Source organism: Pyrgilauda ruficollis, unplaced genomic scaffold, assembly GCF_017590135.1.
Source record: "Pyrgilauda ruficollis isolate IOZ18807 unplaced genomic scaffold, ASM1759013v1 scaffold36, whole genome shotgun sequence".
Classification (NCBI taxonomy): Eukaryota; Metazoa; Chordata; class Aves; order Passeriformes; family Passeridae; genus Pyrgilauda; species Pyrgilauda ruficollis.
The window spans coordinates 3,977,038-4,004,960 of record NW_024525045.1 but is presented as its reverse complement, the minus strand read 5'-3'; the positions used below and the strand labels follow the sequence as shown (position 1 = coordinate 4,004,960).

The window sequence follows — 27,923 nt, the reverse complement described above, 5'->3', positions numbered from 1 at the left end:
TAGGAGACCTGTGCCACAGACTTTGAAAGCAGGACAACTAGAGAATATCATCAGTCGTTGTCAGGTCTGCATGAAGAGACCAATCTAAATGGTGGCCACTCCTCACAGAACATGAAACTGATTTATTATGAAGAATTGCCTAACTCTGAAGAGCTATAATTTATTGAAGTCCTGCTGCATCTGGAAATAAATTTATAAATTGCCAGTGCAGCACTGTGGTGAGGTAGGGCAACAGTTTGACTTTTGTCTTTGGCAAATGACAAAGCACTTTGTTGGAGGAAGCTTATAATGGCATCTGCAGGGGCATCTGCTGAATCTTGTCATTTCTGAGCTGCATCTTCACCATAAAACTACAGCATCACCAGATCTTTAATGAAAGATGTCAATGCTGCCTTGTGTCATGTGCTTTTCAAACAGCAGGACAATCTAAATGCTCCTGTATCAACTTACCTATGTTCGGTGTTCCAAGTGGATATCATTTAAGATGATAGTCTGGCACTTAGGAGAGATAGGGTTCAATAGGAAATATTTTCAGTGCACTTTTAACTATATAATGATTCATTAAGAGTTGTTTGGTTTGGTTTTCTTGTCTAATAAACAAATATCTCCCCACGTACCTCACCCTTCCTCTGGCTGGCAAACAGGAATACAAAGGTTTTTGTACCACTGTGATTATAATGGTGCTTGACTGGCCAGAAAGGGAGCAGCAGCAGGACCTGGGCAGGCAGGACAGTGGTGGCAGGCACTGCCTGTGTGCTCCAGAGTGACTGTGGCTAAGGCTGACTGAAGGAAGGGTTGGGAAATTTTCTTTAGATTCCATGGCTTTCAACATTGATCATGCAATATTTGAGTTCTTCAATTTGGCAGTATTTGGACTCTATAATGATCACAAGCTTTTGTCTCTCCTGAAGAAAAAACTATTTATCATGTAATTTGGGATTTTGTTAGAATTAACAATTACTGTATGGCTCAAGGGCTCCCATGGCATTATCAGGTTATCACACACCCATCAGGATGTGATTCCTAACAAAATCTATAATACTTCCATTTTACACTATTTCATGTTTAAATATTTATCACAAATTGTATTCTGTATTTAAATATTTAGCACACATCTGCAAATGAAAACATTTATTCCATCCAGATAAATGTATGCATCTAGAATTTTTAAAAAGACTGATATTTAAATTATACCATCTAAGCACTGACTTATATACAAGACAATCCAACTGTAAATGAACATAAATACTTGAAAAGCACTTTCATTTGCTCATATAAATTATATAAAATTGTAGCTCTGAGGTTTTTTAAAATATATTTATAACATTGCACTTGCAAGGCTATTTAAAATTGTAATGTTGACATTTAAAATGTTAATATTTTTTAATACTTGCACAATTTATCAGAATTTCAGTATTTAGTGAAGAAGCCTTATTCATCTGAATAGTCCTGTAAATGCACCATTTTAAATGTAGGGTCTAGCAATTCAGTGAAATAACCAGGATTTCTCATTTAGATGATTTTTTTTTTAAGCCAGTGAAATTTTATATTGTTTCTGTTAAACTACTTGCATCGTGTTTGTCAGACTGTTTGAATTTTCAGTGTTAACCTAACTAAGGAAAGGTGTTGTCTGTGTTCCATACCAGTTTCTTAGATGGAGCTAACATGAAGATACCATTTATATGAACTGAATGGATATTTTAAAATCGTTTGCTTGAACAGTCATAGTAATTCTGTTTGCAAGGTATAACTGTGAATTTACAGGGTTTAATGAAGAATCTCTTTGCAGATGCACTACTGATAAGAAGGATTCATGTCCAGTTAATATTTAGTCTTTGAATCAAGCCTGGGGCTGAGGTTATCTTCCCTAAAACAATCCCATACTAGACTGTTCCATAAACTCTGAAGTTTGCTTTCAATACTCAAAGACCACACCTGTTGCTTGGTAGGTTGTTGGGGGGCTGGTGGTTTCTTCATGTCCAGTTAATATTTAGTCTTTGAATCAAGCCTGGGGCTGAGGTTATCTTCCCTAAAACAATCCCATACTAGACTGTTCCATAAACTCTGAAGTTTGCTTTCAATACTCAAAGACCACACCTGTTGCTTGGTAGGTTGTTGGGGTGCTGGTGGTTTCTTTCTTTCATTAATGCTCACTGCAGTCATCCAAACATAGAATTGATGACTGTGGAGACTTCCACATAACACTAGCTAATAAAATGCAAATGTGAGTACCTGAGGCTGAAGTCTGCTGGAAATGTGTCCAGTAGAGAATAATGTGTAAGCAGAAGGGAATGGATTGTGGCTTTGAAGTCCAAAGGTAAGTTACAGAGAATTGTCTCATAGTATAGCATATAAGGGGAAGTTATGCCTTGTTCCTAGTTTTGGATTCTGCTGCTCACTTTTTTTGTGGCCTTCAAAAGTTACTAAAGAAAGATGTTGATAAATAGCTCTAGATTTTGAGTGCTCAAAATGAGTCTTTCTTTCAAAAGCATGAAATACAACTGCAGGGACACATGTTTGTCAAGCCTGGCATAATACAAGCTAGACACTGGAAATCAAAGAAAAACTTGGGAAAAGTTGATGTTAACTTCTCACTGCAGCTGCAAATCATTTTACTTCCCTACTTCTAATGAGGATTCTACTCATTAGAAGTACTCCCTACTTCTAGTGAGGATTAGTTAACTGCTGTCTGTAAATGCTTTGGGAGCCTTAACTGGAAAGTGCTGATGAGGTGCAAGCTGTTAATATATTGTACTGAAAGAATGGATGCATGAGAAATTGGGAATAATGAGCAAATAATGGGTGCTGTATTCTGCTAAATACAGCCAAATAAAGATATTTTGACTAAATAAAAGACCCATTTCCACGTTGGCTTTTTTTGTTTTCCTTTCCAGTACTAATGCTCTTGTCCACTACCTGGGCATACAAAAAATAGGGTTATGTGATTAAAACATAGGGGGTAGGGTTTGTCTTAAGACACTTGCTCCCTCTGATCTGGACCACACTCCAAGTTTAGGACTTGAATGTAAATACCCAAGCTGGGTCTGTGCATACCAGCTTTCTTCCCACACATATTCCTACACAGGATGCTGTGGTAAGCTGGGGTTTTCCTTCTTATCAGCTGGTTCAGGGCTGTTCTGGATTCAGTATGAGAGTTTACATTGCTAACTGATAAATTATATTGCCAACACGCTGATGGTTTGGTTGTTGCTCAGTAGTGTTTAAGTCAAGGACTTTTCAGTGTCCCATGGTGTGCCAGTGAGGAGAGGCACAGAGAAGAGGGAAGGAAGCACAGCTGGGACAGAGGCCCTGAACTCCTCCACACCACAGAGCACCATGCCAGTCTGTGGACTGGGCAAATTACCTGCCAAGAGGAGGCTGATGGTGGATCAGGGACCAGCTTGGCACTGCGCAGCGGGGGTGAGCAACTGCATTGTCATCACTTGTCTTACGTGGGTTTTAGCTCCTTTTCTCCTCCTCCTTTTTATTATTTTTAGTAGTAGTATCATTATTATTACTACTTTGTTTCAATTATAAAACTGTTTTTACCTCAACATGAGTTATTTTCTTGATTCTCTTCCCATGCCATGGTGAGGTGGGATGTGAAGTGTGAGTGGCTGTGTGGTGCTTGGTACAACCAGTGTGCAGAAAGAAAAAGGCACAACCTAAAATTATTAAGAGTTCAGCTTTTTCGGGGTTTTCTTGTTTGTTTTTATTTTAAATACCAAATCCTGATAATTTACAAAATGTTAAAGAAGAGTTAAAATTGAGGACTCTACATACAGAAAGATGAGGATTACCTGGTAAGCTGCTTGAGGTACAGCTTATATTTCAAGGTGGCCAAATATAAGATCTTAAAGCAACTACTGTATCATTCTCAATGTTAGACAACTTCTTTTAGTAGGGGATCATATTTCTGACCACTTGCCTATGTAAAACAGTGCTGTTGATATTTGTGAAGAGCTGAATTAGCAAGTTGCAAGCCCTTGATCAATACATGCTTCTGTAGTGGAACTGCTACACTTCCTGACCTCCAAAACATTGTACTCATAAAAGATACAGAAAGCTCAGAGCCTGCTTCCTTCTTTTCAAAAAGTACCTCATAGACATAACAGCATCTTTCATTGTATTTTCCTGTGTGGCGTTGGAAAATTGAATTAGGCCATGAAGCAGCTCCTGGGTTCGCTGATAACCAGTTTCAGGAACGATGGTGCCCTTGGAAGGCTTTATCTCCGCTGGGAGCGCCGCGGTACGCGCTGGGTGTCAGCGGGGCACGGAAGGGACGGCTGCCACCCGCGCGTGGTGACCAATGTCCTGCGCCGGTAGCGGGGCAGCGGCGGCGGCGGGCCGGGCAGGGGCAGGGCCCCGGAGCTGAGAGCCGGCCCGAGGCGGGGCCGAGCGAGCGGGGCTGTCCCGGGGCAGCGCTCAGGGCCCGGCGCCCTGCACTGCCCCGGCTCCTGCCCGTGCCACAGCTCAGCGCATACCCGGACACGCCGGGCGGGCACGGGCTCACGGCACCGCTCCGTGTGCGGGCACAGAGCGCGGCGCTCCCGCCGGAGCCCGGGGAGGGCAGGGCAGGGTAGGGTAGAGTAGTGTACGGCAGGGCTGCGCCATCGCCGCCCGCGGGACCGCGCCGCGGGTCACCTTGCCGGGCACCCCAACGCGCCTGCGCGGCGCAGGCCTGCCCTTAGTGAAGATGGCTGCCCTCGCCTCCCTCACCGTGAGGCACCGGCGAGAACCGCTTCCGCCCGCCTCCGGTCACGTGACGCGCGGCCCTTACGGAAGCCCGATGGGGACACGCAGGCCGCGTTTGGCGGCTGACGCGCGGAGCGCGGTGCGGTGCCGCGGTGCCTGACGCGCTCCCGGCCGGGCCGGGCTGGGCTGGGCTGGCAGCGCTCCCCGGCCTCCTTCCGCCGCACGGGTGAGTACGGACCGCCGGGGCCTGGCAGCAGCGGCCCCAGTTCCGCTCGGAGGGCTCGGTCTGCCCGCGGGGCCGCAGCCGGCCCTTCGGCGCGCTCGCAGCCGGAGCCCCTTCAGCCCGTGTGTCCCCCGCTCCCCGCGGCCGCGTGTCCGCTCAGCCCCGGCCCCCTCAGGGCCCGTCCCGCCCCGGCTCCCGGCTGCCAGCTGCCAGCACCGCCCCAGCCCGGGGCCCCTCGGGCTGTGCCCCGCGGCCCGGCCCGGTGCCGGGGTCGCTGCCGGGTCGTGTGGGAGCGGTCGGTAGCGGGACCGGAGCCTGGGCCGGGGGCTCCGCCCGCCCGGGAGAGCCGCGGGCGGAGCGCCGAGGCCGCGAGCTCCCCAATTCCCCCGGACGTTATCGGCTGAGCCGCCGTGACGACCCCCATGAAGGGAAGGAAACACCTACCCCCTGAATTTCCGACGGCTTTTAATGCCGCCACAGCGCGGTGAATAGTTGGGTGTTCCAGAAAAATGGTTGTCAGACTGACGTTCTTCTTCTAACGTTTTCCGGTATTTTTTTCCATATTAAAAAAAAAAAAAAATTAAAGGATTTTGTGTTAAAGCATTCTGCTGGAGTAAAACAAACTTGAAAGAACACAGTCTTTAGTGCTTTGTGATCTATAGCCTCGCTCGTGTGTCACAGGTACATTTTGTTGGTGTCATCCCCGTGCTGAGGCGAGGGACCAGTGCATGGTTTGAGTTCAGCACCTGTCAGTACTCTGCAAACAGCTCTGAGCCTTTAGCCTGCGCCTGCTGCTCCTCTCCCTCAGATTGTTCCCCTCCTGCTCTGGGAGTTCACGGCCTCTCTGATCTGTGTTCTGACACTTACAGGGCCCCAGAATAAGGTCTTTTGGGTCCTTAATTCGCATCCTCAACTTTGCTCTGAGTCTTCCTCTTCCCCCTTTGCCTTGTCCAAGGATAACTGGATGCTTGCCAAGGGAACACTTTGTAGCTTATGCGCACATGGAGAGAGGATCTGTGAAGTAGCCGCATCAGGATCAAACAGTAATGGAGCTGGAGAAGCTGCAGTTTGGTGTGGGGTGTAAAAACCTCTCTGAGCTCAGTGCTGACAGAGCTGTACTGTTACCAGAGCTCATCTTCTTGTATCTGGGGCCCCACGCCGTGCAGAACATTGCTGGTTGCAGCACAGATATGGCCAGTGTATGATTATGGCCAAAAGGCTGCCAAACAGTCATGCCTCACATTTGTATGCATTGCTTCATCCTCATCTCTTCTTGTTCTTGTTTAGGAGAAGGAGGTATTCCTGTGTCTTTCTGACCATATAACCTTTTCTTGTTCTCTCTTGCCTTATCATCCTCTGGATTTCTCCTTCCTTTTTTTCTTTCATTAAATGCTGTTGATGCTCGTTTGCACTTCAGCTGTTCTCTATTTGTCCTGTATTTGTGATTAGATTTTTATTGTCTTATCATTCTCAAAGTTCTATTATCATGCCTTTTTAAGAGGTACTTAGTTCTGTAAATATCAATTTTAAAATCCTCAGTCTCCTGATTTATTATTAATGCTTTCTGTAAAATGCTTTGTGTAACAAGGACATTGCAGAAAACATAACTTTGTTTTGTTCAGAAACTTCGTTAAAAGGTTTTATCTCTTGGTGAGATCTCACTGTTTCTTGTTTTGCTGTTCTGTTGTAAAAAGGAGTAAAATTTGAAATCACTTTGACGGCAAATCCAGTTCTTGGTGACGCAAAGTAGACAAGAGTAGGAAGATATTGAGGTTTTGCATCTGTAGGGCCTTGGCAAGTGCTGCTAAACCCACACTGTGCTATTTAGTTTATAAATACTTTCTACTGCTGTCTGGCTTGGTGTAGGTTTTGCCTTGCAGCTGGAAAGCAGTTATTGTGCAAGCAGACTTGTGTCCAAAAGCCTCACCAAGCTGTGGTGGAAACAGTGCTGCAGGGCAGGGATACTTGATCACTAAACTTGGAGCCAGCCAGGTGTTTCCAAATGAGAGTGAAGCAGGAAAACACCTTTTGTCACACGTGAGCAGTAAGTGCGCTTAAAGCTGTTGACAGTCGATACTCTGGGTACTGTAAGTTCTTAAAATTCGGTCTCTCTGTTGACATTATGACTTTTATGAGATTGGGAAATGCTTTACTGATCACAGACCATGTTTGAAACGAAAGGCACCTTTTGGAATGTAGAAATCTCAGATGGCTGTGTATTTTGTTCATGTCACTGGCTGATCGAGCCAATGTCTTGCAAGAGGGGCAAATCTAGTCTGTAAAATCAAAGGGCAGGGATGAAAAAACTCCATGTGAAAAGGTTAACATTTTTTAAGTGACAGATGCTTAAGCACCTCTTCAACTGCTCTAAAGTGTTTGTTCCTAATTAAATGGGTTGTTTCACTTTCTTTCTCTTGATACAAACAGTGATAATTAATACAGGTGGTTTAAATGTGCAGCACTTCAAGTATTTCCTTTAAAACTAATTCTTTTAAAGTTTACATAGACCTTTTTTAAGATTACACAGTGACCTTTTAGCCTGCTCCCTGATCACCTGTTCTACTGTGCTACAGTGACACTTGGAGATTATTGAGATACTTTCTTTGATCTGTGGTGGTAGGGAGCCTTGCAGATAACACCGAGGCTCACAGGATGGACTGCCAGTGTGTGTGCATTCATGTATTACACAGTCCAGATCCTTCTCTGTGCTTCTGTCCGTTGGCTGAGGGTTATTCAAGGTTTTCTTGGTCAATGTGGAAGTATGCTCGTGTGGGATGGTGGGAGGGAGGGTTTGGGCTGGCTCACCTGCCTTGGGCTGCTCTGCACTGAGGCCTCTCTGCGTTCTGCACGTTCAGCTCAGCAGAGCGCACACGCAGCGACAGACGTGGCCTTGCTGCCAAAAATAGTAAAGGAATGTAGTTGCAATTTTAGTGGCAAACCCTGCCTTTTTGCCAGGATGGATTACTTCATTTAGGGACCTACTTAAGCAACCCCACTCGTAGATTTTGGGCTAGACTAAGCCATGCTTTGCATAGGCAGGTTTGCCAGTGTAAGCTATGTTTACATGTTGTGCATATATATATATATATGTCTAGAAACTTTGTTTTCCTATTCTAACCCTAAAAAACCATAATCTCACTGTGAGCTGTTGACAAGCCCCCCCAGCCATTGCCTGGATGAAAAGTTTCCCACAGCCTGTTCTTGCAGCTCAGTGTTTCATCTGGGAGCCCCTTTCCAGCCCCTCTCCAAATGCAGCTTCAGGGTGTCTCTTAACCAAGCCCATGGCCATTATCTGAGTCTGAGCCATCAGCCAGGTCCACTGGCCACTGCCCAGGTAATCAGCTTCTCCCAGCTGTCTGAGGTCCCTTTCCAGCCACCCCCAGGCACAGCTCTAGGATTTTTTTTTTTGTCTCGACCCTAAATCTAACTTCAGACTCCCAGTTACCTTGGTCTTTGACAGAGCTCCCAGCGTTTGCATTAAGTTTCTCACAGCCCAGTTTCTAGGGAACTCGTCCACTGTTTCATTTGAAATCTCACTGCTTTCCTAGGAAAATGTATATATAAAGTATTGGCAAATGCTTTTAAGTTTAAATAAAGTCTTGTTCTCTCTGCTCCTCATCTTGTATCAGTTCCACAAAAGTAAGATGTTAATTTACAGAAAAATATAGAAGTGAGAAATTTAAAGAATTGCTGCACTTGGGAAGGATTATGAATATTCTCAGTTTTCAAGCTGATTTGACAGGCTGTTGATAAGGAACTTTGTCCTTGTAAGATCTGGGTGACTGACAGTGAGCAGGAGGCTCCTGCCCAGGCTGAGTCCTTTCTGTGTTCCCATGCCTCAGCATGCAGTTTTGTGAGACTTCAGCCATTTTCTCAACCACAAGTATACTGGATTTCTGTAAATGCAAATCAGTAATTTAGACTTCTCACCAATCCTGAATAATTTCCTACCAATTCTACCGATTCTTTGATGTGTTTGTTTATGTTTCTATTTCTGTCAGCCAGTGCAGGAGTAGTACCTTACCTGCAGAATTTCCAGGTCGGTTTGTTTTGTTGTTTTTTTTTTTTAATTTGTCATGGCTCAGTTTGAGAACCCTCAATTGGAGCATTGTCTACAGTTTAATTTTGTTCTTCTTTCATTGCCTGCACCTCTCAGCACTTTGTGACTGCCCTTCCTATGAATTTTACTGCGCAGTTTGTTCCTTTAAATAAGACTCTTCAGTTATTATCTCCCGCTTCCCTGGTAATGTGAGCAAAGCATCTCCTGCCCCTCCTTCTGCCGTGTCGGTGTCTGAGTGTGGGGTTCCCTTGGCAGGATGAGCGGGGCGGCGTTCCCGTCGCCGGCTGCCGAGATGGCCGAGATGAACCGGCTGCAGTACGAGATGGAATACACCGAGGGCATCAGCCAGCGCATGAGGGTCCCCGAGAAACTCAAGGTGGCTCCTCAGAACTCTGACCTGGACAAGGACAGCCAGGAAGGATTTCCAAATGCCAGTGTAACTATGCAGGTTCCAGAGCGGATTGTAGTGGCAGGTAGGTCTGCATCGCAGTGCGGGTGAAAACTTAAATTAGTTCCCCACATTTCTGGATGGAAAAAATACATATTGATATGTCATTTTTAAAAGAATAACCTGTAAGATGCTTTCTGGTGTTTAAACAGTTAAAGCTCTTTAACTTGGGAAGTTTTTTTAAGGTCTGAAAATGTTTCATGACTAGTTTTGGTGTAGCTTATAATGGAGACAGCTGATGAATTAATTATGAACAGAAGGTTTAATCGCTGGTGTTTCATCTTACTATGCTATTTTTGGAGAAAAAAATTACTGTTTATTGATTTACACCCGAGTTTTAGTAATTAACTGTAAGCTAAAGTAACTGTAAAAAATTTTGGGGATGGACTTTATATTTGTCATGCAAAATGGTTTTGATTTTAATCAGAGTGCTAATTTTTTCAAGAATCTGTCTATTGTGAGTGGACTCTATCAATATTACTTTAGTATTTGTGGTCATGGGCTTTACAGTGACAAATCCAGAACTGTGAATGTCTAAGAGTTTGCAAAATGTGTGACATGCATTTATTTTATGCTTTGATGTCAAAGCCAAAGACACTGATAGGACTGTGTCTTGAATGCTCACACTTGCATAACAGTTGATGTGGTTCAGGGTTACTCAGGGTCATTGTCCTCAGGGAAACTGCTCAAATAAGTGTCAATATGGTCTTTATGAGCACTTCAATAGTAGTTTTTAACTACAAGACCTGTTAAGGTTATACTTCATCATTTGGCATAGGCAGGAGAATACATCACTGCATACTGCTGTGATGTCCTTTTGAACTTTTAAGCACTGGCCTTCAGGCCTCAGAACAATTTGCTTTCTATTGACAATTGATGTTCTTGCAGGTAATAGTGAAGACATTCCATTTTCCAGACCAGCAGACCTTGACATTCTTCAGTCAACTCCATTCAAACCACTGGCATTGAAAACTCCTCCCCGTGTTATTTCTCTTAGTGATCGACCGCTAGATTTTTTGGACCTAGAAAAACCTCCACAGCAGACACCTCAGAGTGAAGAGGCCAGTACTTGTTTTGCTTTTTCCTTAGATGAGAAGCATTCTGCTAAAGAAAGTGAAATGACCAGTGATTTCTCTACTGTGGTGCAGATTAACTTGGTGGTGACATATGTTGGGAAAATACAAAAATATTTTTATTAGCATTATAGTAGTTCTGTTTAGACTTTGAAGTGGCAGATGGCCTGGAATTGCCATGCTCAGCAAGCTTACTCACAACTTACAACAATAAAGTCATAATTAGAGCTACTCAAAATATTTCTAACAAAAAAAATCTTTATGATTAAGAGAAAGCTGTAAGGTTTTTTTGATTTCTAGAGTACCAGAAAAATATAAGATTCTTGTATTGTATATAGTAATGCATTATAATGTATGTGGTTAACTTCTGGACTTCATAGCCAGATAATGTAACGCCACACAGAATTTTAATAAAATGCTGAAAAAAACAACTTCAAATAATGGTATAACATTGGCATCCAGGTGAAAAATGGCAACTAACACTAAAAATGGAGAATTATTTATGAAGCTGCATATTCTACAGGCTTATAAAATACAATAGAAATATATTTATCTCTGGTGATGGGAAGTAATCCCAGAATGGGTGAGACTGGAAGGGATCACTGGAGTTGATCTAGTCCAGCCTCCCTCAGCAGGGTCATCCTAGAGCGTATTACTCAGGATTGTGTCCAGAGGGCTTTGAGTATCTCCAGAGAATATTGAAAATTCTGTTGGTTTGTAATTTTGACATCAGGTCACACAGACAGGTAACAACAGTTTGGAGCTTGATTTTACACATACCAGCATCACATCTGTCATCAGTTGTTTTCCTCCTAATCACTGTGAAGCCCCTGAAAATGTGCCTTTGTATGTGAGGGCAGATCTGAGTGACAGTCCTGCAGAGCACAGTGCTGTGTCCTGGAACTCTCTGGCTTTTATGTCTGCTTTGCTCCCGTGCTGCAGGTGCGCTCGGTGGGAAGGCTGAAGAGAGAGCGCTCCATGAGCGAGAACGCCACGCGGCAGAACGGGCAGCTGGCCCGCAACGACTCCATGTGAGTGCAGCCCACTGCAGGGCCACTGCTGCAGCTTTGGGACACCCTTCCTTCCTTCCTTACCTCCTCCTTATTTGCTTTTCCCAACTAATGTTTCGTATGTTGTGGCAAGAACATCATTTAACTATTATAACATCAGCCTTTTTCTTCTCTTCTATGGGTTTTGTTTAGGGAGGTGACTTCTTGCAGTGGATGGGTGGAAGTGTTTGTGGGCTCACAGCTGGTTTCACCACTTACCAGGAATTGTTATTTCAGGCGATTTTTCAGCTTCTGAGTTGGTACAATATTTTTTCCCCCTGAATTTTCAGGAAATGGCATTCTTTGTGCATCAAAATGTTCCCAGTTCTCTCACTGTTAATATTATAATGATTTTCATTAATCAGAGAAGAAATATTTTTATTTTCTCATAAATGTTAGAATAAGTAATTTTTCTGTGGTGTCACTGTATTTCATGTATTGGAATTTATACATTTTAATTTTAATCTTTTCTGACCAAAATGGCAAGGAGAACTTAGTATTGGAAACTTCATCTGTTCTTACCATCCGAGGTTGCAGTTCTGAAGACATACATGTCTGTAAATTTTTATTAGATATGATAGTCTTGGATTAATCATGGCTTATTCTGAGTGACAGCATCTTTCCACCTGGAAATAACTGGTTTTGCAATATAACACTTAGGAATCTTTTATGTGTGAATTTTAATAGAGCTGCCATAAGGAATACTTGCCTTAGGAAAGGCTTTAAACTTAAGATTTGAAAGATGGGATTCATCTGTCCCAATGTAGACTGTATAACACTATTACTAGATCACCATCAAACTTAATTTTCAGTAACTAGAAGGAAATAAGTGCATAGCCTACTTAGTGTCTACCTATTTTTAGTCTAAAGTAGATCAAGTGAAGTATGCCCTAGAAGTGCCTGTTTCCTTTATTGACATCAGGAGCACTAGGAGGTACTGTGTGTACCACATATCTGTCCACCTGTTAATTTGGCTAAAATGAAATGTACTTTGATGCATGTTCCAGACATGTTACACTTCTCCTTCTCTTCCAGATATTCATGGAAATCTTGTTTCATATCTTTCCCTTGTTATTGGATCAGACTTTGGGTTCATACAAGTTTATAGATTGCACATGTCTAGGTGCTCAGATCTGCAGAGTCACACATGTTTAATGAGCTGGCAAAACTCAGATTCCCATCTTTAAGTGCCTGACCAGCTCAGTCTCTGGGTGTTCTACCAGCCTCCTCAGTGTCCAAGTTCCCTGTGGTGTCATTTATCCAGTAATGTCCTGTTGGACTGCACACTATCATGCCACTTTAGAATGGCTTTCTCATGCCCATCTGGCAGTTTGGACATGGTATATGCTGGAGTACCATGGTCTTCATGTGATCCAAGTTCCCTGTGGTGTCATTTATCCAGTAATGTCCTGTTGGACTGCACACTATCATGCCACTTTAGAATGGCTTTCTCATGCCCTTTCTCATCTGGCATTTTGGACATGGTATATGCTGGAGTACCATGGTCTTCATGTGATGGGAGCTTCCTGTGGAAATATTTCTCCCTTTGATGCTGCCAGCTCTGCTTTGCCAGTCTTTGATGTACTGCACTTCAAAGGAAAAAACAGTTAGTAAAGAAATTCTTGCCATTTCTTGAAATTGCTTTACACTTGATACCCGTGTTAGTTTAGTCTTCCAAAAGTCATGGGCCATGCCAGCCGTCTGAGAAAACAGTAAGATCAGCTCTGCCTGTAGTTGCTGTCAGAGTTCTCACAAGTCTGGACTTCTTGAATCTGAAAATCCTAAACCTGTAAAATTCACCCATGTGCGTTGCTGTCACTCAGTAGTTATATATAGAATTATTGGCTTTACATGGTCTGAATGTTATTTGCTGTCATCTACTATAATCCTTCAGAGGCTTAGCAATACAATAAGCACCTGGAATCCTATCAATTTAAAAAGCTTGTGATCAAGGAACATATGACTGGCAGCTGGCATGACTCAGTTTATCATTTACAAAAGCCAGGAAATTATTACACATCTAGAGATTAGTTTCCCTTCTTGATACCCGCACTAGTGCTTGATAGGGTCTGTCAAATAAATCATAACTCCAATGCTACAACCTTCTATTGTATCTTTTTGATTGATCCAGTATCTCTTCTCATGCTTGTAAGATAAATAACAGCTAGATGATATTGAGCCTTCAGATCTGTATTCTCTACTGCCCATGTGGAAGATATCCTTCTTTATTGCAGTATTCTGCACTTCTGACCTGCAGATAATGTATTTTAGTAGAGCTTCATTTTTCTCTTGTCCTCCCAGGTGCCTGTTTCCTTATGACAGAAGTTATGCTGTGTCTAATGTTAGATCATCTGCTTTGAAATCACGGAGGTTCCTAGAAATGGCTTCTTTCTCCATCACAATTGCTTCTTCTGATTCAATATCATCCAAAGAAAGAAATCACTTTGAACGTGCTATGGGACTCTGATGCTGAGTCTGATATTTCTCCATCATCTGGGTTTTGGCACTCTCCAAGTGGAGAATGTGACTTTGTACCCAACTACCTCTCAGGAGAATGTTCTAGAAATTCAGATTGTGAAAACACCATGATCACAGTGGAACCTGTGTGGCTTCCTCAAATACAGGAAGGCCAGGCCTTCTGTACTTGGTGGAAAAGTAACCTCTTGGCCCTTGTCTCCTCACAGTTTAAGCCCTCAGGACATACAGTGTAAACAGCAAAAAAAAAATTACAATTTTCATGTAAATCTATTCTTTGCACTACAGAAAACGTAATTGTGCAGCTTTTGCCTCATTTATATCACCTTGGAATTCCTTTACCATCTGGAAATACTAATTTTCCAGTTGATTACAAGAATACAAGAAACTAGCTGCTCCTGAAGTTCTTATATCCAGTGTTGTTGGCTGAAAAAATAGTTTAATTCTGCACTAACAAATGCTGTGGTGCTCTACCTTGACAAAAATCAACTCTTTGTTTTTGTGCTTCGGTTCGGTTCACATCTTCAAACAGAAAAGGAAGTCCACGTGGGCTGCTCAGATGCTGTGATGAGGATTGAAGAGGTGCTTGGAGCACTGCCTTTTAAAACCTTTGTTTTCAAAATATGACTACAGTTCTCAAGTTTCAGTCTACAACACTGTTGTCCTCCTTGGACAAAATTTTCAGATGTACTCTGTGAAATTCCAAGGCTTGACGTAGAAAGTGACAAAATCAAACATTCTGGAATAGATGGTTCAAGTGAGAGTTGGCTGGGCTCCCTATCATGGTGTTCTTGGCATGCACAAATAGTGGTTTCTCTTCCATTGTCTTTCTCTTCTTGTCATCCAGTTGCATGCAGAGACAGTTTTGAGGATTTTTTTGGCAGCTGGGCTTCACTAAAGTCAGTAATTCTCTAATGCTCTTAGAAATCCTGGGACTAACAAGTACCTGCTGGTACAATAACTGTCTGTGTAGCAATAATGACAACTCTCTAAGTTACAATCCCTCTTTTTCTAAGGATGCTTACTTAAGAGATTACAATTATTATTCAAGGTGGCACAGATCAGATACTGTCCCAAGAAATAAAATGCCACGGTTCCAGTCACCTCTTTCGACTAAGGATTGCACGTAAGCCTGAACCTTCCCTGGTATATGAAAAGCAAGATTGTGTAACTCTGTAGCTCTCAGCAATACTAATATCTGACTAAGTACCTGTAGCTTAGAATATAAAATCTGAAACAGCTACACTGAATGTGTGCTTTCTAATTTTGCTTCAGGGTTTCTCAAACTTGGCCATATTGTTTCCCTCTGTAAAGAGCACAGGGAAAAACACCTGACAGCCAATGAAAGGGACAATTAAATTTCAAAATAACTTTGATTTGTTTGACACTCCGTTCTTTGGCTAGTTTTGTATAGCTGGAGAAACAAAGCCTTTTGTTGGTCATTGCCAGCCAATGCTGAATGCAAGGATTCCACTTCTCTGCTGGAAATCACCAAACCACCAAGAGTGCATGGAAAAGTGGGCAGCACTTAATTTTGTTTTTGCTCCAGCCTTTTCCTTAGAATAACACATCTTTCTAGAGAGTTCAGTTTCACAGTTTGAGAAATTCTGTTCTTGCAAGTCTTGGAGGAAAAGGTGATGGTTAACATGTCTGTTTGTGTGCTTGAATTTAAAGTAACCTTAATTAGTTAAATCTGTTTACCTCTCATTTAATACTGCCAGAACTGCAAGTCAGAGAAATACCTGAAATAAAGCCTGGGTACACCACAAATACTTTGACAAGATTTAGGAGAGATTGCTGCTAAGCTAAAAACTGCATATAGCAAAATGCTGCTGTACTCTTTCATAGTAATGTCTGTAATTTCATCCTGTCTGTTTTGGTTCCAAACTCTGGAATTGACTGGTGTCTGTAACCAAGGAGGTTACAGTCGTTGCAGCTGTATATAAGAATTCTTTTCAGAGATGAGAAACAAAATTATACCTACAACTAGGACCATTTCACTGAAAATGGAGGGGGGAAGGGGGGATAGCCACAGTGTCTAATGATAAGTGCTCGTATTACATATTAGAGAATTTCCTTATGGCAGAGATTTTTTTCTCTTGTGTTATCTTGGCTGATTTGTGTATCAGGTAATTGCTTCATAATATTTCTTCTCCATGGTCTCTTATATAGTCCAAAGGACTGCCAGATGCTTACAGACAGAAGTTTCAAATCCTGAAAAAGGAAAATTTTGCTTCTCTCTCCACCTTTGTGTCTTTCATAGAATTATTCTTGTTTTTTGATTTTTTCCTTATTATATAACTTTGAATTTAATCAGTACATGTAACTTAATTCTAGTTAAAACTGGGGTTTTTTGTTCTGCTTTTTAATTTTTTAGAATCTTTTTAGTATACAGAAATCTTTGTATGCAAAAATCATTTCTGTAGAATTTATACTAATACCATTCTGGACAACAGGAACTCCACAATTTTTTCTGTTTTGCAATATGTTTAAATATTATTTGCTACCTTTTTTTTTATTAAGTTGTCTTTCACTCTATTGTGCACATCTCTGAAGTGATGTACAGGAGAAATTAGTTTTAATGTAAAATATACTGTGATTTCAAGCCTTAACTCTTCCTTCATTTGCCTCAATCCAGCAAATCTACAAGGAGTAAAAATTCTGATAATTCATTTTAGTGGCAATATTTTGAACCTGCCTCTGCTGCTTGATATTTTTTCTGCTGAATATTGGCATTTCTAGTGCAATTACAGAGTAAAATGTGTGGGTGTCACCACTACAAAATTGATTATAAAATAAAGTCATCATAAATGGAAAGGTGGATTCTCAAGTGTGGGAAAATAATAAAAGCTGTAAGGAAGCAACCATATATTTATTGAAATGCAGTCTGCGAATGTCCCTTGCAGGCCAGGATGGCTGAGCTCTGCTGTGGGAGAGGTGACATTGCTGTAACTTTCTTTGATTCAGTCTGTTCAGTGGAACTTTCTGTCCTACTCAGTTTTGTGATCTTGCTGCCAGCCATGTGCAGAGCAGCTCTGTTCAAAGTAAGAGTAGCCACAGAATTCTGACCCAGCTAGAGATTAGCCAAATATCAAACCAATTTCCAAGTACTCAGCATTAATGTTTTGTTAAATTGCCAAGGTCAAAAAGATTGACATTTTAAGTCCAAAGCTGTTGTAGCGAAGCACAAGTGGCAAGGAAATGTGTTGAATTATGGGTGCTAATCTCAGAATAAAAACTAACCCAAGATTTAAAGCGTACAGTGGCTTGCACTTGGTTTGCATGTATGTTAATATTTACATTAAGTTAACACAAATTAATTCCTACTGAACAAGCATCTCACCTCTAATAAAGTTTCCAGATTAAAAAAAAATTCTTGCTGTGTGCAGGAAAAGTGAATGAAGTCACTTTGAATGTAAAGAAACATAAGCAAATCATAGGCAGTTTATCAAAACTATTTTCTCTCTGATAAACAAGATTGGTGTAATGGCCATGTTTGAAGTCCAGTCCTACATATTTTAAATAATATTTTTTGCATCATAGTCAACAAGTTAGAGCATGTAATTCATTGTCACTGGGATGTGAATTTTGTACTATTTTTGGAATTTGTTGCAGCTTGCCTTTAAACTTGTTATGTGCAAATCAAAATACTGTCTTGATCACAGCTTCCGAAAAATTTTGTTGAAGGGGTTCTGTGGGAGATTCTTCTGATGAAAAGGGCTTGTGTTTTGAAAAGAGATGATGTGTAGGATTTTCTTAAAATGCCAGTGCTTGTAAAAACACTCCTCTCATTGATGTCAAGTGGGGACTTGAGCACAGACTTCAGCAGGTACAGATTTAGCTGTACAAGCACTTTCTAGGACTAACTTGTATAACAGATCAAAACTGTGTCCTTATTACTACCAGTGTGTGTTTCTGATGAACATATATAAATGCAGCTCATAATCCCCACACTACTCAAATTTGGGAGTGTTAGCTTACAGTGGTGGGAGAAGGGTAAACCAAAAGCAAGCAATAAGCATTTTGGAATGGGGTCTATCTGAAAAGCTTTTTGTCATTTAAAATCTGACTCTAGTGTTTCTCTCTTCATTTACTATGCTTGTACAAACAGTGTGACCCCATCACTGCAACAGGCTCGTGTCTGTCCTCCCAATATGTTACCTGAAGATGGAATTAATCTTTACTCTGCTCGTGGCATTTTGTCGTTTATCCAGTCTTCCACTCGTAGGGCTTACCAGCAGGTCTTGGATGTGCTGGATGAAAACCGCAGGTGATTGGTTGTCACTGGTTCTGCCAGCTTCTGCTGCTTTGTTTTTCTTTTCTCCTTTTTAGTGGGGTTTGGTTTCTGTTTATACAACAATGAGATGAAATTATTTGCTTTTGCTTTCCTTTGCTTTCACTATTCATAAGCAATTTAAATGTCCAAAATTCACATTTCAAAATGCTTCTGTTTCAAATACAGGATTGTTTTGGCTTCCTTCCAAATAAAAATCTTTATAGGAAGGGTTAGCCTATGGCTGCAAGGGGTTTTGCTGGTCCGAGATTATCAGTGTATTCTGCAATTAATACTTGACCCTGAGCCTGCAAATTTGCAACCCTTGTCTTCTGCTTTTCTGTTGGTGAGCAGTGGTGCAAATCAATAAGATTGGGTTGATGATGTCATAAAGCATTAAAAATGTGCAGAAACAGGGTAGAATATTAAAAGGCATTGTAGACTACTTTGATAATGTGTCGAGACTTGAAACTCTTATGGTATATTGGGAATAATTCTCTCTGGTGGCCATGTGACTGATGGTGGCGACCCTGGATGCTGAGAGCAGGAAAGGCAGGGGACACTGGGGAGTTGGTTGCTCCTCTGATTATTGCTGTCTCTGATTTTGTGGATTACCTGACACTTGTTGAGTAATGAGCCAGAACAAGTCTCATGGTAATTCCTGTATAGTTATTTCCATTCTCTTCAGTGGAGTTTGCTCACTTGGTGTATCCTTAGACTGTCTGGATTTGGGATTTGGAAGCATTCCAAGAACAGCATGTTTAATATTATAGAAACATTCCTAAACACTAACAGTGGCAATATTCATTTACTAAAAGCAATTTCCAGGTTAGTTGTATGCCAGCACAGAAGTTCAGGTAACAATTGCACACAGTCTCCAGTGTAGGGCTAGCTCAGGTCCCCAGGGCTTGCCAGGAGGTTGAATTAGTGGAAATAATTGGTAAGAACACTGGGAGGAACTGCTCATTTCTCCTGCAGCCCTTCAGTGTGGCCTGTGCTAGCCAGTTCTTTGAAGTTTGCCATGTGCCTCTGCTATCTTATCTTAGCTGCACACTTACTATGTGTAGTGTGAAGTTTAAATTATTTGCTTTCTAGTTGTTTTGGTAATGAAATGTGACTATCAAGCCAATCTTACTGTGATTATGTGTGTGTTTGCAGTCACTTTCCAGACTGGCACCTCCTGTAGCTCACCATGTTTGCTAACCTGACAATATATGAATGCCCATATTAACATTCCTGAATTGTAAAGAACTCCAGCATTTTTGGCCTTTTTGTTCTTAAACTGGGACTCAGAAAAACAAACAAAATCAGCTGCATAAAGTCCCTTGAAATACTGCGAGTTGGGTGCTTAACTAATGAATTATTTAATCCTGTGAAATGCCAGGCTGTAGTTGTTAAAATTTTGATGCCTATCTATCAACAGTTGGGCATCAATATATTTTTTCTTATCAATATTAAAATTATACAATTATAAATTTGTTTTGCCGAATTAAAGGTCCCAGATAAGAAGAAATTGTACTGTCTATGAACAGTAGCACTTAAGGATCCTGTGCCAAGAGCCCTTGTTAAAATATAGATTGGAACTGTAGCCCTTTTCCCAGTCTGCTGTGAAGCTAACAGGTTTTATTCCTGGCTTCTCTTATGCATGTTCTTGCCTGTGTTTTCTTGGATTCTGGAAAACAAATCCATATACATACACTTTCAACTTAGTTCAATTATCAAAAAAATTCTAGGATTCTGAATACTTCAAAAGCTGCATTACTTATCCTGGTTTGCGTTAATTTTGGAGTTGTTCTTACTGATCTTCCTAGAAGGAATGGGAAACCTGTTTCTAGTCACCTATGAATAAATAGGTGCTAAAATAATGAACTTTTCAATAAGGTGAAAGTGTATTCTATGTGGCTGGGTGTTTAGACACCCACCATTACAGCTGGCGTGGGAATGTGAAATTTGGATGATCCACTTGCATGGTTGCAAAATATTCTTCATTTTAAATTGCTCTAAACCTGCACTCTGTTCTTTTGCTCTGTGTAATGTGTTTTCTTTCTCAAAGCCTTACCTATTTTAACATTTTATGCTTAATACTTGAAGAGATCTTTTAAAACTAACAAGATCTGGCTGTGTGTTACTCACTGGAAATATTTTTAACTTGTTTTATAGCTTGTCTTTTTTTTTTTTCCCCCAAACATTTTCCAATCTACTAAAACTGCTAACGGTAGGTGCTGATGGTACTGCTGCAGATAATGAGTTATGCCTAGCTCAGCCAGCACTGCTCACATAAAGGATTATTTAAATGAGCAACAATTTAATGATCACTGTTTACTCTTGCATTTCCTTCAGCTTGGACAAGGACAATAGGTCAGTTTTGGTTTCTAGTTGTAACCATTTTTCTGTTTCAATTTCTGTGGAATGACTGTAGGGCCTACCCCTAGTGTCCTTTAAAGATTGATCTTTTATGCTCTAGGCAGCAGAAGAAAATCTGAAAACAAAACCAGCCAAACAAACAAGCCCCCAAAAACTCCATGCATTTAAGGAGATTTTAGTGATGTCTTATATGCAGGAAAAAGAGACAATTTCAAATCTGCATAGACCTGTTTTGAAATCTTACTTTATCTAAACTGACTCATCTCTTGAGTCAGTACATTTTATTTAGGAGGAAAGAGTATGGCAATTTATAATTTCTTTTCTTTAGGATAGCCCTTTTTTAAAAAAACACTGTCCTTTTTAAATGCAAAACTTCACCAACGTAGTCATATCCTGAGATTTTATAAGGTCATTTTTTATATTAAGAAAGTTAAAGATATTTTTCATTGTAGAAATAAAATAGGAAGTGAGTTAAGACCATCAAAGAGGGCTAATGGGGTACGCTCTGGCCTGGGGTAATGATGGTTCAGAGGGAAATGAGATGGGTGTGAGGGAGGCTGGGAAAGGCAGCAGCTTTGCTGTGCTGGAGGAACTGCTGGCAGCACTGAGACAGGCAAGGGGGCAGCTGGAGCCAGCCAGTCCTGTTTGTACTTCAGGAGCTCACCCAGCTCATGTCTGGAGCACATCCCTTTATCCTACTGCCCATGCTTAGGGCCTTGCTGACACTTGCAGGGGTGTTTTAAAGGACAGCCAGAGCTGAACACAGCTGCTGCCTCTGCTGAGCAAAGAGTGTGTGCTGGCCACAGTCCCCCGTTCACAGGCACGGGAATGATGGAAACTGGACCCAGGTTCTTGAATTGTCCACCTCTTGTTGTTTTCCTCCCAGACTGTGTGTTTAGGTCTGCTTCCTCCCTGTGGAAGCAGCAGGAGACAGACCAGGTTCAGTTGCTCCTTGCCTTACTGCCTGTTTTCCCACTGGTATTAAATTGTATTCCTGAACGTTCCCTTCAAGTTTGAGGTTGCTGTTGTTTTTGCAGGGAGTACACATGACCTTGGTGTTATGGCTTCTTCTGATCATGCACTAATGTTTAGGATGGAATTGACAGAAGTAGCCAGAAAATTCAAAGTTCTAATGTACACTTATTTTTTAAAAGAAGGCCATGCATTTAATGTCTTGCCCATATTATATTTGTACATTCTGTATTTACCAAAAAACTTACTGCTAATTTTGGGATAAGGTTCTCAGTTATGAGGCCACTGTAATCAATGTAATCAATTCTCTGTTGATATAAAAAAAACAAGTAAGTAGAAGAGGTGGAGCAGTATTGTGGTATTCCTTTTGGGTCCATCTGTAATGAAATAAAAAATGAACTGTAAAGAAAAGGAAGAAATCACCTGCAGCATCTTAACAGCCTGGCTGTGTTGGGAAGTAGGATCAGAGATTTTAGTTTGAGTTGCTGACTTGCACAGATCTCAGAGTGCTCTGGGTTTGTGCCTTGCTGTAGCCCTTAGCTGTCACCAAGCCTGTGGCTTTCCTTGGGAAGGGTAGTTATGAATTAGGATTGATAAATTCCATGACAGCTGTAAAGCTTAAAACCAAAAGATAGCACAGAGGCTGAACTTAGAGAGCACTTGAGACTGTTCTCATTACACAGAATCCAAATGTTGTCCTGTGGCAGATGGTGTGGGAAGTGCTGCTGGGTACTGGCACTGGCATTCACGTATCTGCCACTTAGTTACAGGTGACTGAAGTTCTCAGACAAATTCTGTGACCTTCTCCATAGCTGCTGTTAGTCTGTTAGTTGCATTTAATTGTGGCATCTGTCAGAGATTTGAGAGATTTTAGACCAGCTGAATTACTTCCCTGGTTAGGAATAGCTTTTTTTTTTTTTTTTTTAAATAACTTTCTGTGACACCTTGTACATTTAGGTAAGAACATTCATATACTGCATGTATCAGAAATGGAGCTTTCTGTTTTGTAAAACAAATCATGCTGGCCTAAGTGCTAGCAAGGAGAACATTGTGGTGTGCACTTACGGTGCTAACTAGACGAGGACCTGGTCCCAATAAATAGTTATCAGGTAGCAGATTTTGCCAAGGCTCCTAGATCCTGATCTTTTGAAGTGAAGCTGGTGTCTGTGATATTTTTGCATGGTTCTGGCTGATCGTAGTTCTCCCACCCACCTTGGCACCAAAGCTCTGCCTCCTACATGGACCTGCTATAAAGATTTTCATACTTAGATTGTGTTCAGTTTTATAGCCTGCAGTATATGTGGGTTAAATGCATGGTAAAAGTATCTCCAGTTGGCATTGGGAAAATGAAAGAGATTGAGAAGAAATTTGAGGCTCCTGCAGAGTTTGTTGCACACCTGTGATGTGGAACCTTAATGCCTCATTACCAGAGGCACTGGAAACACGTAGTGCCAGCTCGTCAGAGGGTCCTGCTGCTGAACTGCAATACAGCAACTTCTCCTTGCAAACTTCAGGTATATTAGAAAGTGACAGCAGTTTAAAAAGTTCTACCTTTTCTTCCTCCCTGCTCAGAAAGAAAAGGGAAAAGAGCAACACTTGTAAGGATCTTCAAGACATGTGCTTGAAGCCTGTAGTCACTTCTTCGTGGAGAGGTCTCCCTCTCTTCAGGCTATACATGGCCCATAGGCCAGCCCAGGTTTTCTGAATTACATCTAGCATAGATGAATACAGGAAAGTCAAATCTCCCCTTTCCCTGCAGGGAGCATAGGATGATTAAAAGGGCTTCTATAAGTATGTGTAGTACATTTATTGATTTCCTGTTATTGGTGGATGAGGTTTTAGATTTGGGAGGTAATTTTTTTTTTTTAACCTGAAGTTCCCCGTGTTTATTCTATAAGACTAAATTTCTATTCCAATAGTTTGTTTTCTGTAAATGAAGTGTCTCCAAATCTGCTTCACCAAAAATCTGCTTACATGTCTTAGCTGCAAAACCATTCAGTGTTGATTAAATTTGAATGTGAGAAATATGAAAGTGCAATTTACTACAAAATAAATTATAGAAGTTATATTGAAATATAGAGTATATCTGGAAGTATTTTGATGTTCCTTTGATCTTTGTGTTTTACCTCTTATCTCGTTTGTCATTTCCTGTTTCTGTCTTGTGCTTTCAATCTACAAAATCCTGCTGTAGGCCAATGTTACGTGGTGGGTCAGCTGCTACCACTTCCTCTAACCCTCATCATGACAACACCAGGTAAAGAGCATTTTTTTGTTAGTCATGATCCACTAACTCTAAAATTCCAATTTCTATTTCCCTCTTCCAGGCAATGTTATTTTAAAGCACAGTGCTCATTTTTATGCTGCCTCTCAACTCTTGAGGTGTTTCAAGATTTATTCCTTCCCCATCCAAGTCACCTGCCCAGATCTCAGTTGTCTGGTAGATAAAATGTGCTGCAGAACTCTGCCTCAAATTAATGCCTGAGGGGAGGCTCTTACATTACATGAGCTGTATAGTTCAAGAATTTGCTATTTAATAGGGAGCTGACTAGAAAATTTGGCCTTACCTCACCTAATTTGGAGGTGCTCTCAGCCTGTGATTGTTGGTTGTAGCTGGAGGCCTCTTCACTGCCATTGTCTTGGCAGATTGACATCATCTCAGTGGAAATGAGTAAGAGATTGACACATAATCCCATGGTCAGGATGATGGGGGAAAAAGAGTCCTTTCACATCCATTTTTCCCATTTGCCATTTAGACTTCAGTGTTTTCATGGAAATGGAGGTTAGATTTGTGTGTAAGTAGAAAGTGGATTTAAACAGATGATTCTTCTCTAACTCAGAATTCAGTTTCTGAAATGGTCTAAGAGGTGTCTCAAGGGGGCTTTTGCTGGTAACCCTCTTGATTTAATGTGAGCTGGGAGGGAGGTGTGTGCATCTCACTGAAATGCTGACCTTCCCTGCCTTTCCCAGGAGAGGTTGAGGGACAGCTGTGCTGTAGATCTGGTGGAATTTTCTAATTTTTTTATCATGTACTGCTAACAAAAAAATAGCTACAAAAAGACCCTCATCAGAAACCTCTTCGGTTCTCATGTAGAAATAGCAGTTCTTGATTAGAAACCAAGTGTTGATGGGCAGTGATACTTTTTTTTTTTTTTTTTTTGTAAAGCTGAAGGATCTCACTGTTAGTGAAGTCCACACTAGGGCAATTCTCATGTAGAAATAGCAGTTCTTGATTAGAAACCAAGTGTTGATGGGCAGTGATACATGGAAACTTGACAGTTTATTGGGAGAAGAGAGGCTGCTTGAGCTGAGGGCATTCTAGAAAAGTTTCAGGAAAGTGATGGGAGAACCTGCAGTGCAAAAGTATTTTCTGCACTTAAGGGCATTCTAGAAAAATTTCAGGAAAGTGATGGGAGAACCTGCAGTGCAAAAGTATTTTCTGCACTTAAGGGCATTCTGCAAGCTCCAGGAATTCTACTCCTATTCTTGTTAGTTCAAGTTGACAATTAACTGTCATTAAATACTTAATGTTCTTTTAGGTGGGAATTCAGTAGCCTTGGCATTATTTTGCTCCATTTAAGCTGTTTGCAGCAGTTGTTCACAGGTCCTTATGAGAATGGAAGTCAAAGGGAGCTGATATTGGAAACCGAGGTTTTAAGACAAAGTGAGAAGCTCAGGAGTAGGTGGAGGATCAGGAACTGCTTTACCTGTTTAGTTGTTGGAAATGAATCTGGTTAAGAGCTAGCACTTGGATGATCAAAATATAAACCTGTATAGACTTTCTGCCACTTTCAAGCTGATAATAAATGTTCTGTATTTATTTAACTTGTCCTGGAGTTGGAATAATGCTCTTTCTGAATTGCTGCTTTCAGAAAACTGAGTGCCCTTGGAACAAACTTTCTAATGCACACAAAGTTCAGCAAGGAGTGAGCGACTCTGCACTGGGCTTTGTTTGCCAGATTCTCTGCCTAAAATACAGAGATTAATGTGACTGAGGTTCTTAATCTCAGTAAGTGTCCACTTTGGATATTGAAGTAGGTACTGAGCATAAGACTCTTCCCAAGTCTCTGGTTATTTCTACTCTGGCCAGGTCTCTTGCAACTTTGGCACTTTAAGTCAGGCAATGTTCAGATTTCATGAATCTGTTAACTGGAAATGGTCTTTTGAGGAACTGTGTGTCAGAAAGAAGTTTATCTGTGTGGAGAATTTTAAGTGTGGAAAGCAATCAACCTGAATTTAGGCAAGCACTTACCCACTTCATATCTGTTTGTGCTTTACTCAGTTAGGATCCTATTGAAATGCAACTCTGTAACAGCTGCAAAAAAAATTTATAATTCTTGTCTCCATCACCACCAAAATATACATCTACTAGAATGTTGATGAAATATGGTACTTGCTGATCTGCATGGCTGACACAGCTGAGCCCTCTCCTTCGTTTGCTAGATACAGTCTCTCCAGCTTCGATCCGACACTCGAGGGAACTCCAGATGACATGACAGTCGTAGATGCTGCCTCCTTAAGAAGACAGGTACGTAAAACACTGTAGTTGACAACATTAGGACAAAGCTGTAGTGGTGAAATGGGCCAGGAGGTTTTCTCTGTGACTACAAAGGTACCCCCAACAGGCAAGGCAAAGGCTCCTCTCTCTGTGCCCCTGCTGGACTGCCTTCACATACCGTGTCTTGTTCTGGGAGTCTGCAGAATCTGACTCGGTTTCTGCTCCTAAATAATAGGGACTGCAGGATCTGATCACTACTGATTGAAGACAGAAGGTCAAATTATCAACTGTTTGACATCTGTCTGTTTGAGATACTAATTTTGCATTTATTCAGAAGCTTCTAGAAGGTGTGGCAACTTGTACTGAATATTAAAAGCCTTTATTTGTTTTTAGATAATCAAACTTAATCGCCGTCTCCAGCTCCTGGAAGAAGAAAACAAAGAGCGTGCTAAGAGGGAAATGATCATGTATTCCATTACTGTAGCTTTCTGGCTACTCAATAGCTGGCTTTGGTTTCGGCGCTAGACACAGCTCTCAGAAAGATTTACTAGTTGAAAACATAAACAATTTGCAAAATTCCTTGTTTGTTTCTGATTGTATGCTGTTTTATAATGAATACACTGGAAACTTCCACCACAGATAAAGGCTCTAGAATTGCAGTGTTAAAGGGACACCTTGTTCATTTATAACGTATTTAATAGATTTGCATTGCAAATGCTGCAGTATCCTCCTTTGCATGCTTCTGTGTAACATGGACCAGCCCATGGGGAGTCTGCTTCATGCAGTGTGAGTGGTCTCCAGGACTAACCACTGGAGGTTCTGTTGTGGGGAGAAGAGAACAAATGGAATGGGTTTGGAAAAAAAAGAATAAAAAACAAAGGAATACAAAGTCATTTTTATTGTTCTGTTGTTAGATGCAATTAAACAATTGCACTAGTTTTCCTTTAGTCCAAGTAGTTTGAGGTGTGCCATAATCAAGGAGTGTGTCCTGTTTCATGAGTATGTTCCTTGTTTAAGTATATGTTCAGAATAATAAAATGAATTCTTTGCTAACATGCAGATTGTCCAGAAGTGTGTAATATATATTTTTTTTTAGGTTTAATTTTGCAGATGTTTTTCTATAAATTACATTTTTAAGCAAGTTAGTCTGTGAGTGATCAAAATGTTACGAAGTACAAGATTTTGGTGTAGTATCTTTAATAAAACTCACTCAAAAAAAGCCCAACCCCAAACCATTGTTTAATATCATTTGAAGAGAATTTATTTGAGAATTTATGTAAACAATTAGTCTTTGACATAAGTAGTTAGCTCCAAAGCAGCAGGTGGGCATGTGACAGCCTGGTGCAGGCTGCCACCCGCTGCGGGTCGTGGTGCTGGTGTCAGGCTGTGTGGTGGGGATGGGGCCAGCCTGGAGTGCCCTGATCCCGGGTCAATTTAAACATCCCCTGCTCAGCCTCGGCCTTGTTTGGTAGATACTGTCACAGGGGTGCTGAGGGAGCTCCCTGCAGGCTGGTGGCTTCACGGCCCTGGCACGGCTGCAGCAGCCGCAGCTCCTTCCCCGGGGAGTACAGAACAACTCACCGTGCCCGTGTGCCAGAGAGCGGCAGTGACACCACAGCGCTGCTTCAGAGGGATCCTTCCTTAGCACAGCTGGAGCCAGACCCCTGTGCAGGACCCTGTTCGGGCTGTAGAGGGGCACAGCGGCGTGAAGAGCTGGTGCTGCCCGGCGGCTGCAGAGAAGGAGCCAGGGTCTGTTTCAGCGCCGTGCTCGCTCCCCCCAGAGCGCAGAGGCCCCG

The 27,923-nt window shown here is 41.5% G+C and overlaps 2 protein-coding genes across 8 annotated transcripts in view; both read left to right on the top strand.

Moving 5' to 3' along the window:
* Positions 1–1,093, top strand: part of COL4A3 (collagen type IV alpha 3 chain) — a 56,044-nt gene extending 54,951 nt beyond the window's left edge. Inside the window, exon 52 of the mRNA XM_041475712.1 lies at positions 4–1,093. Within this exon, the coding sequence (XP_041331646.1) occupies positions 4–88 (85 nt within the window). The 3' untranslated portion in view covers positions 89–1,093. The remainder of the gene's footprint in view (positions 1–3) is intronic.
* A 3,251-nt stretch (positions 1,094–4,344) lies between these two features.
* On the top strand, positions 4,345–27,181 carry MFF (mitochondrial fission factor). 7 transcript variants are annotated; one of them, XM_041475811.1, is made up of 10 exons: positions 4,345–4,921; positions 9,234–9,451; positions 10,315–10,487; positions 11,442–11,530; positions 15,075–15,149; positions 18,135–18,293; positions 20,637–20,654; positions 23,824–23,886; positions 26,073–26,157; positions 26,521–27,181. In XM_041475811.1, the coding sequence occupies exons 2-10, from the start codon at positions 9,235–9,237 to the stop codon at positions 26,650–26,652; spliced, it is 1,011 nt and encodes a 336-aa protein (XP_041331745.1). In that variant the 5' UTR covers positions 4,345–4,921; position 9,234; the 3' UTR covers positions 26,653–27,181. The 7 variants fall into 7 exon arrangements, with proteins under 7 accessions (XP_041331745.1, XP_041331747.1, XP_041331746.1 ...); XM_041475813.1 differs by lacking the exon at positions 15,075–15,149 and having other exon boundaries at positions 4,347–4,921; XM_041475812.1 differs by lacking the exon at positions 20,637–20,654 and having other exon boundaries at positions 4,352–4,921.
* The last annotated feature ends 742 nt before the right edge of the window (positions 27,182–27,923 follow it).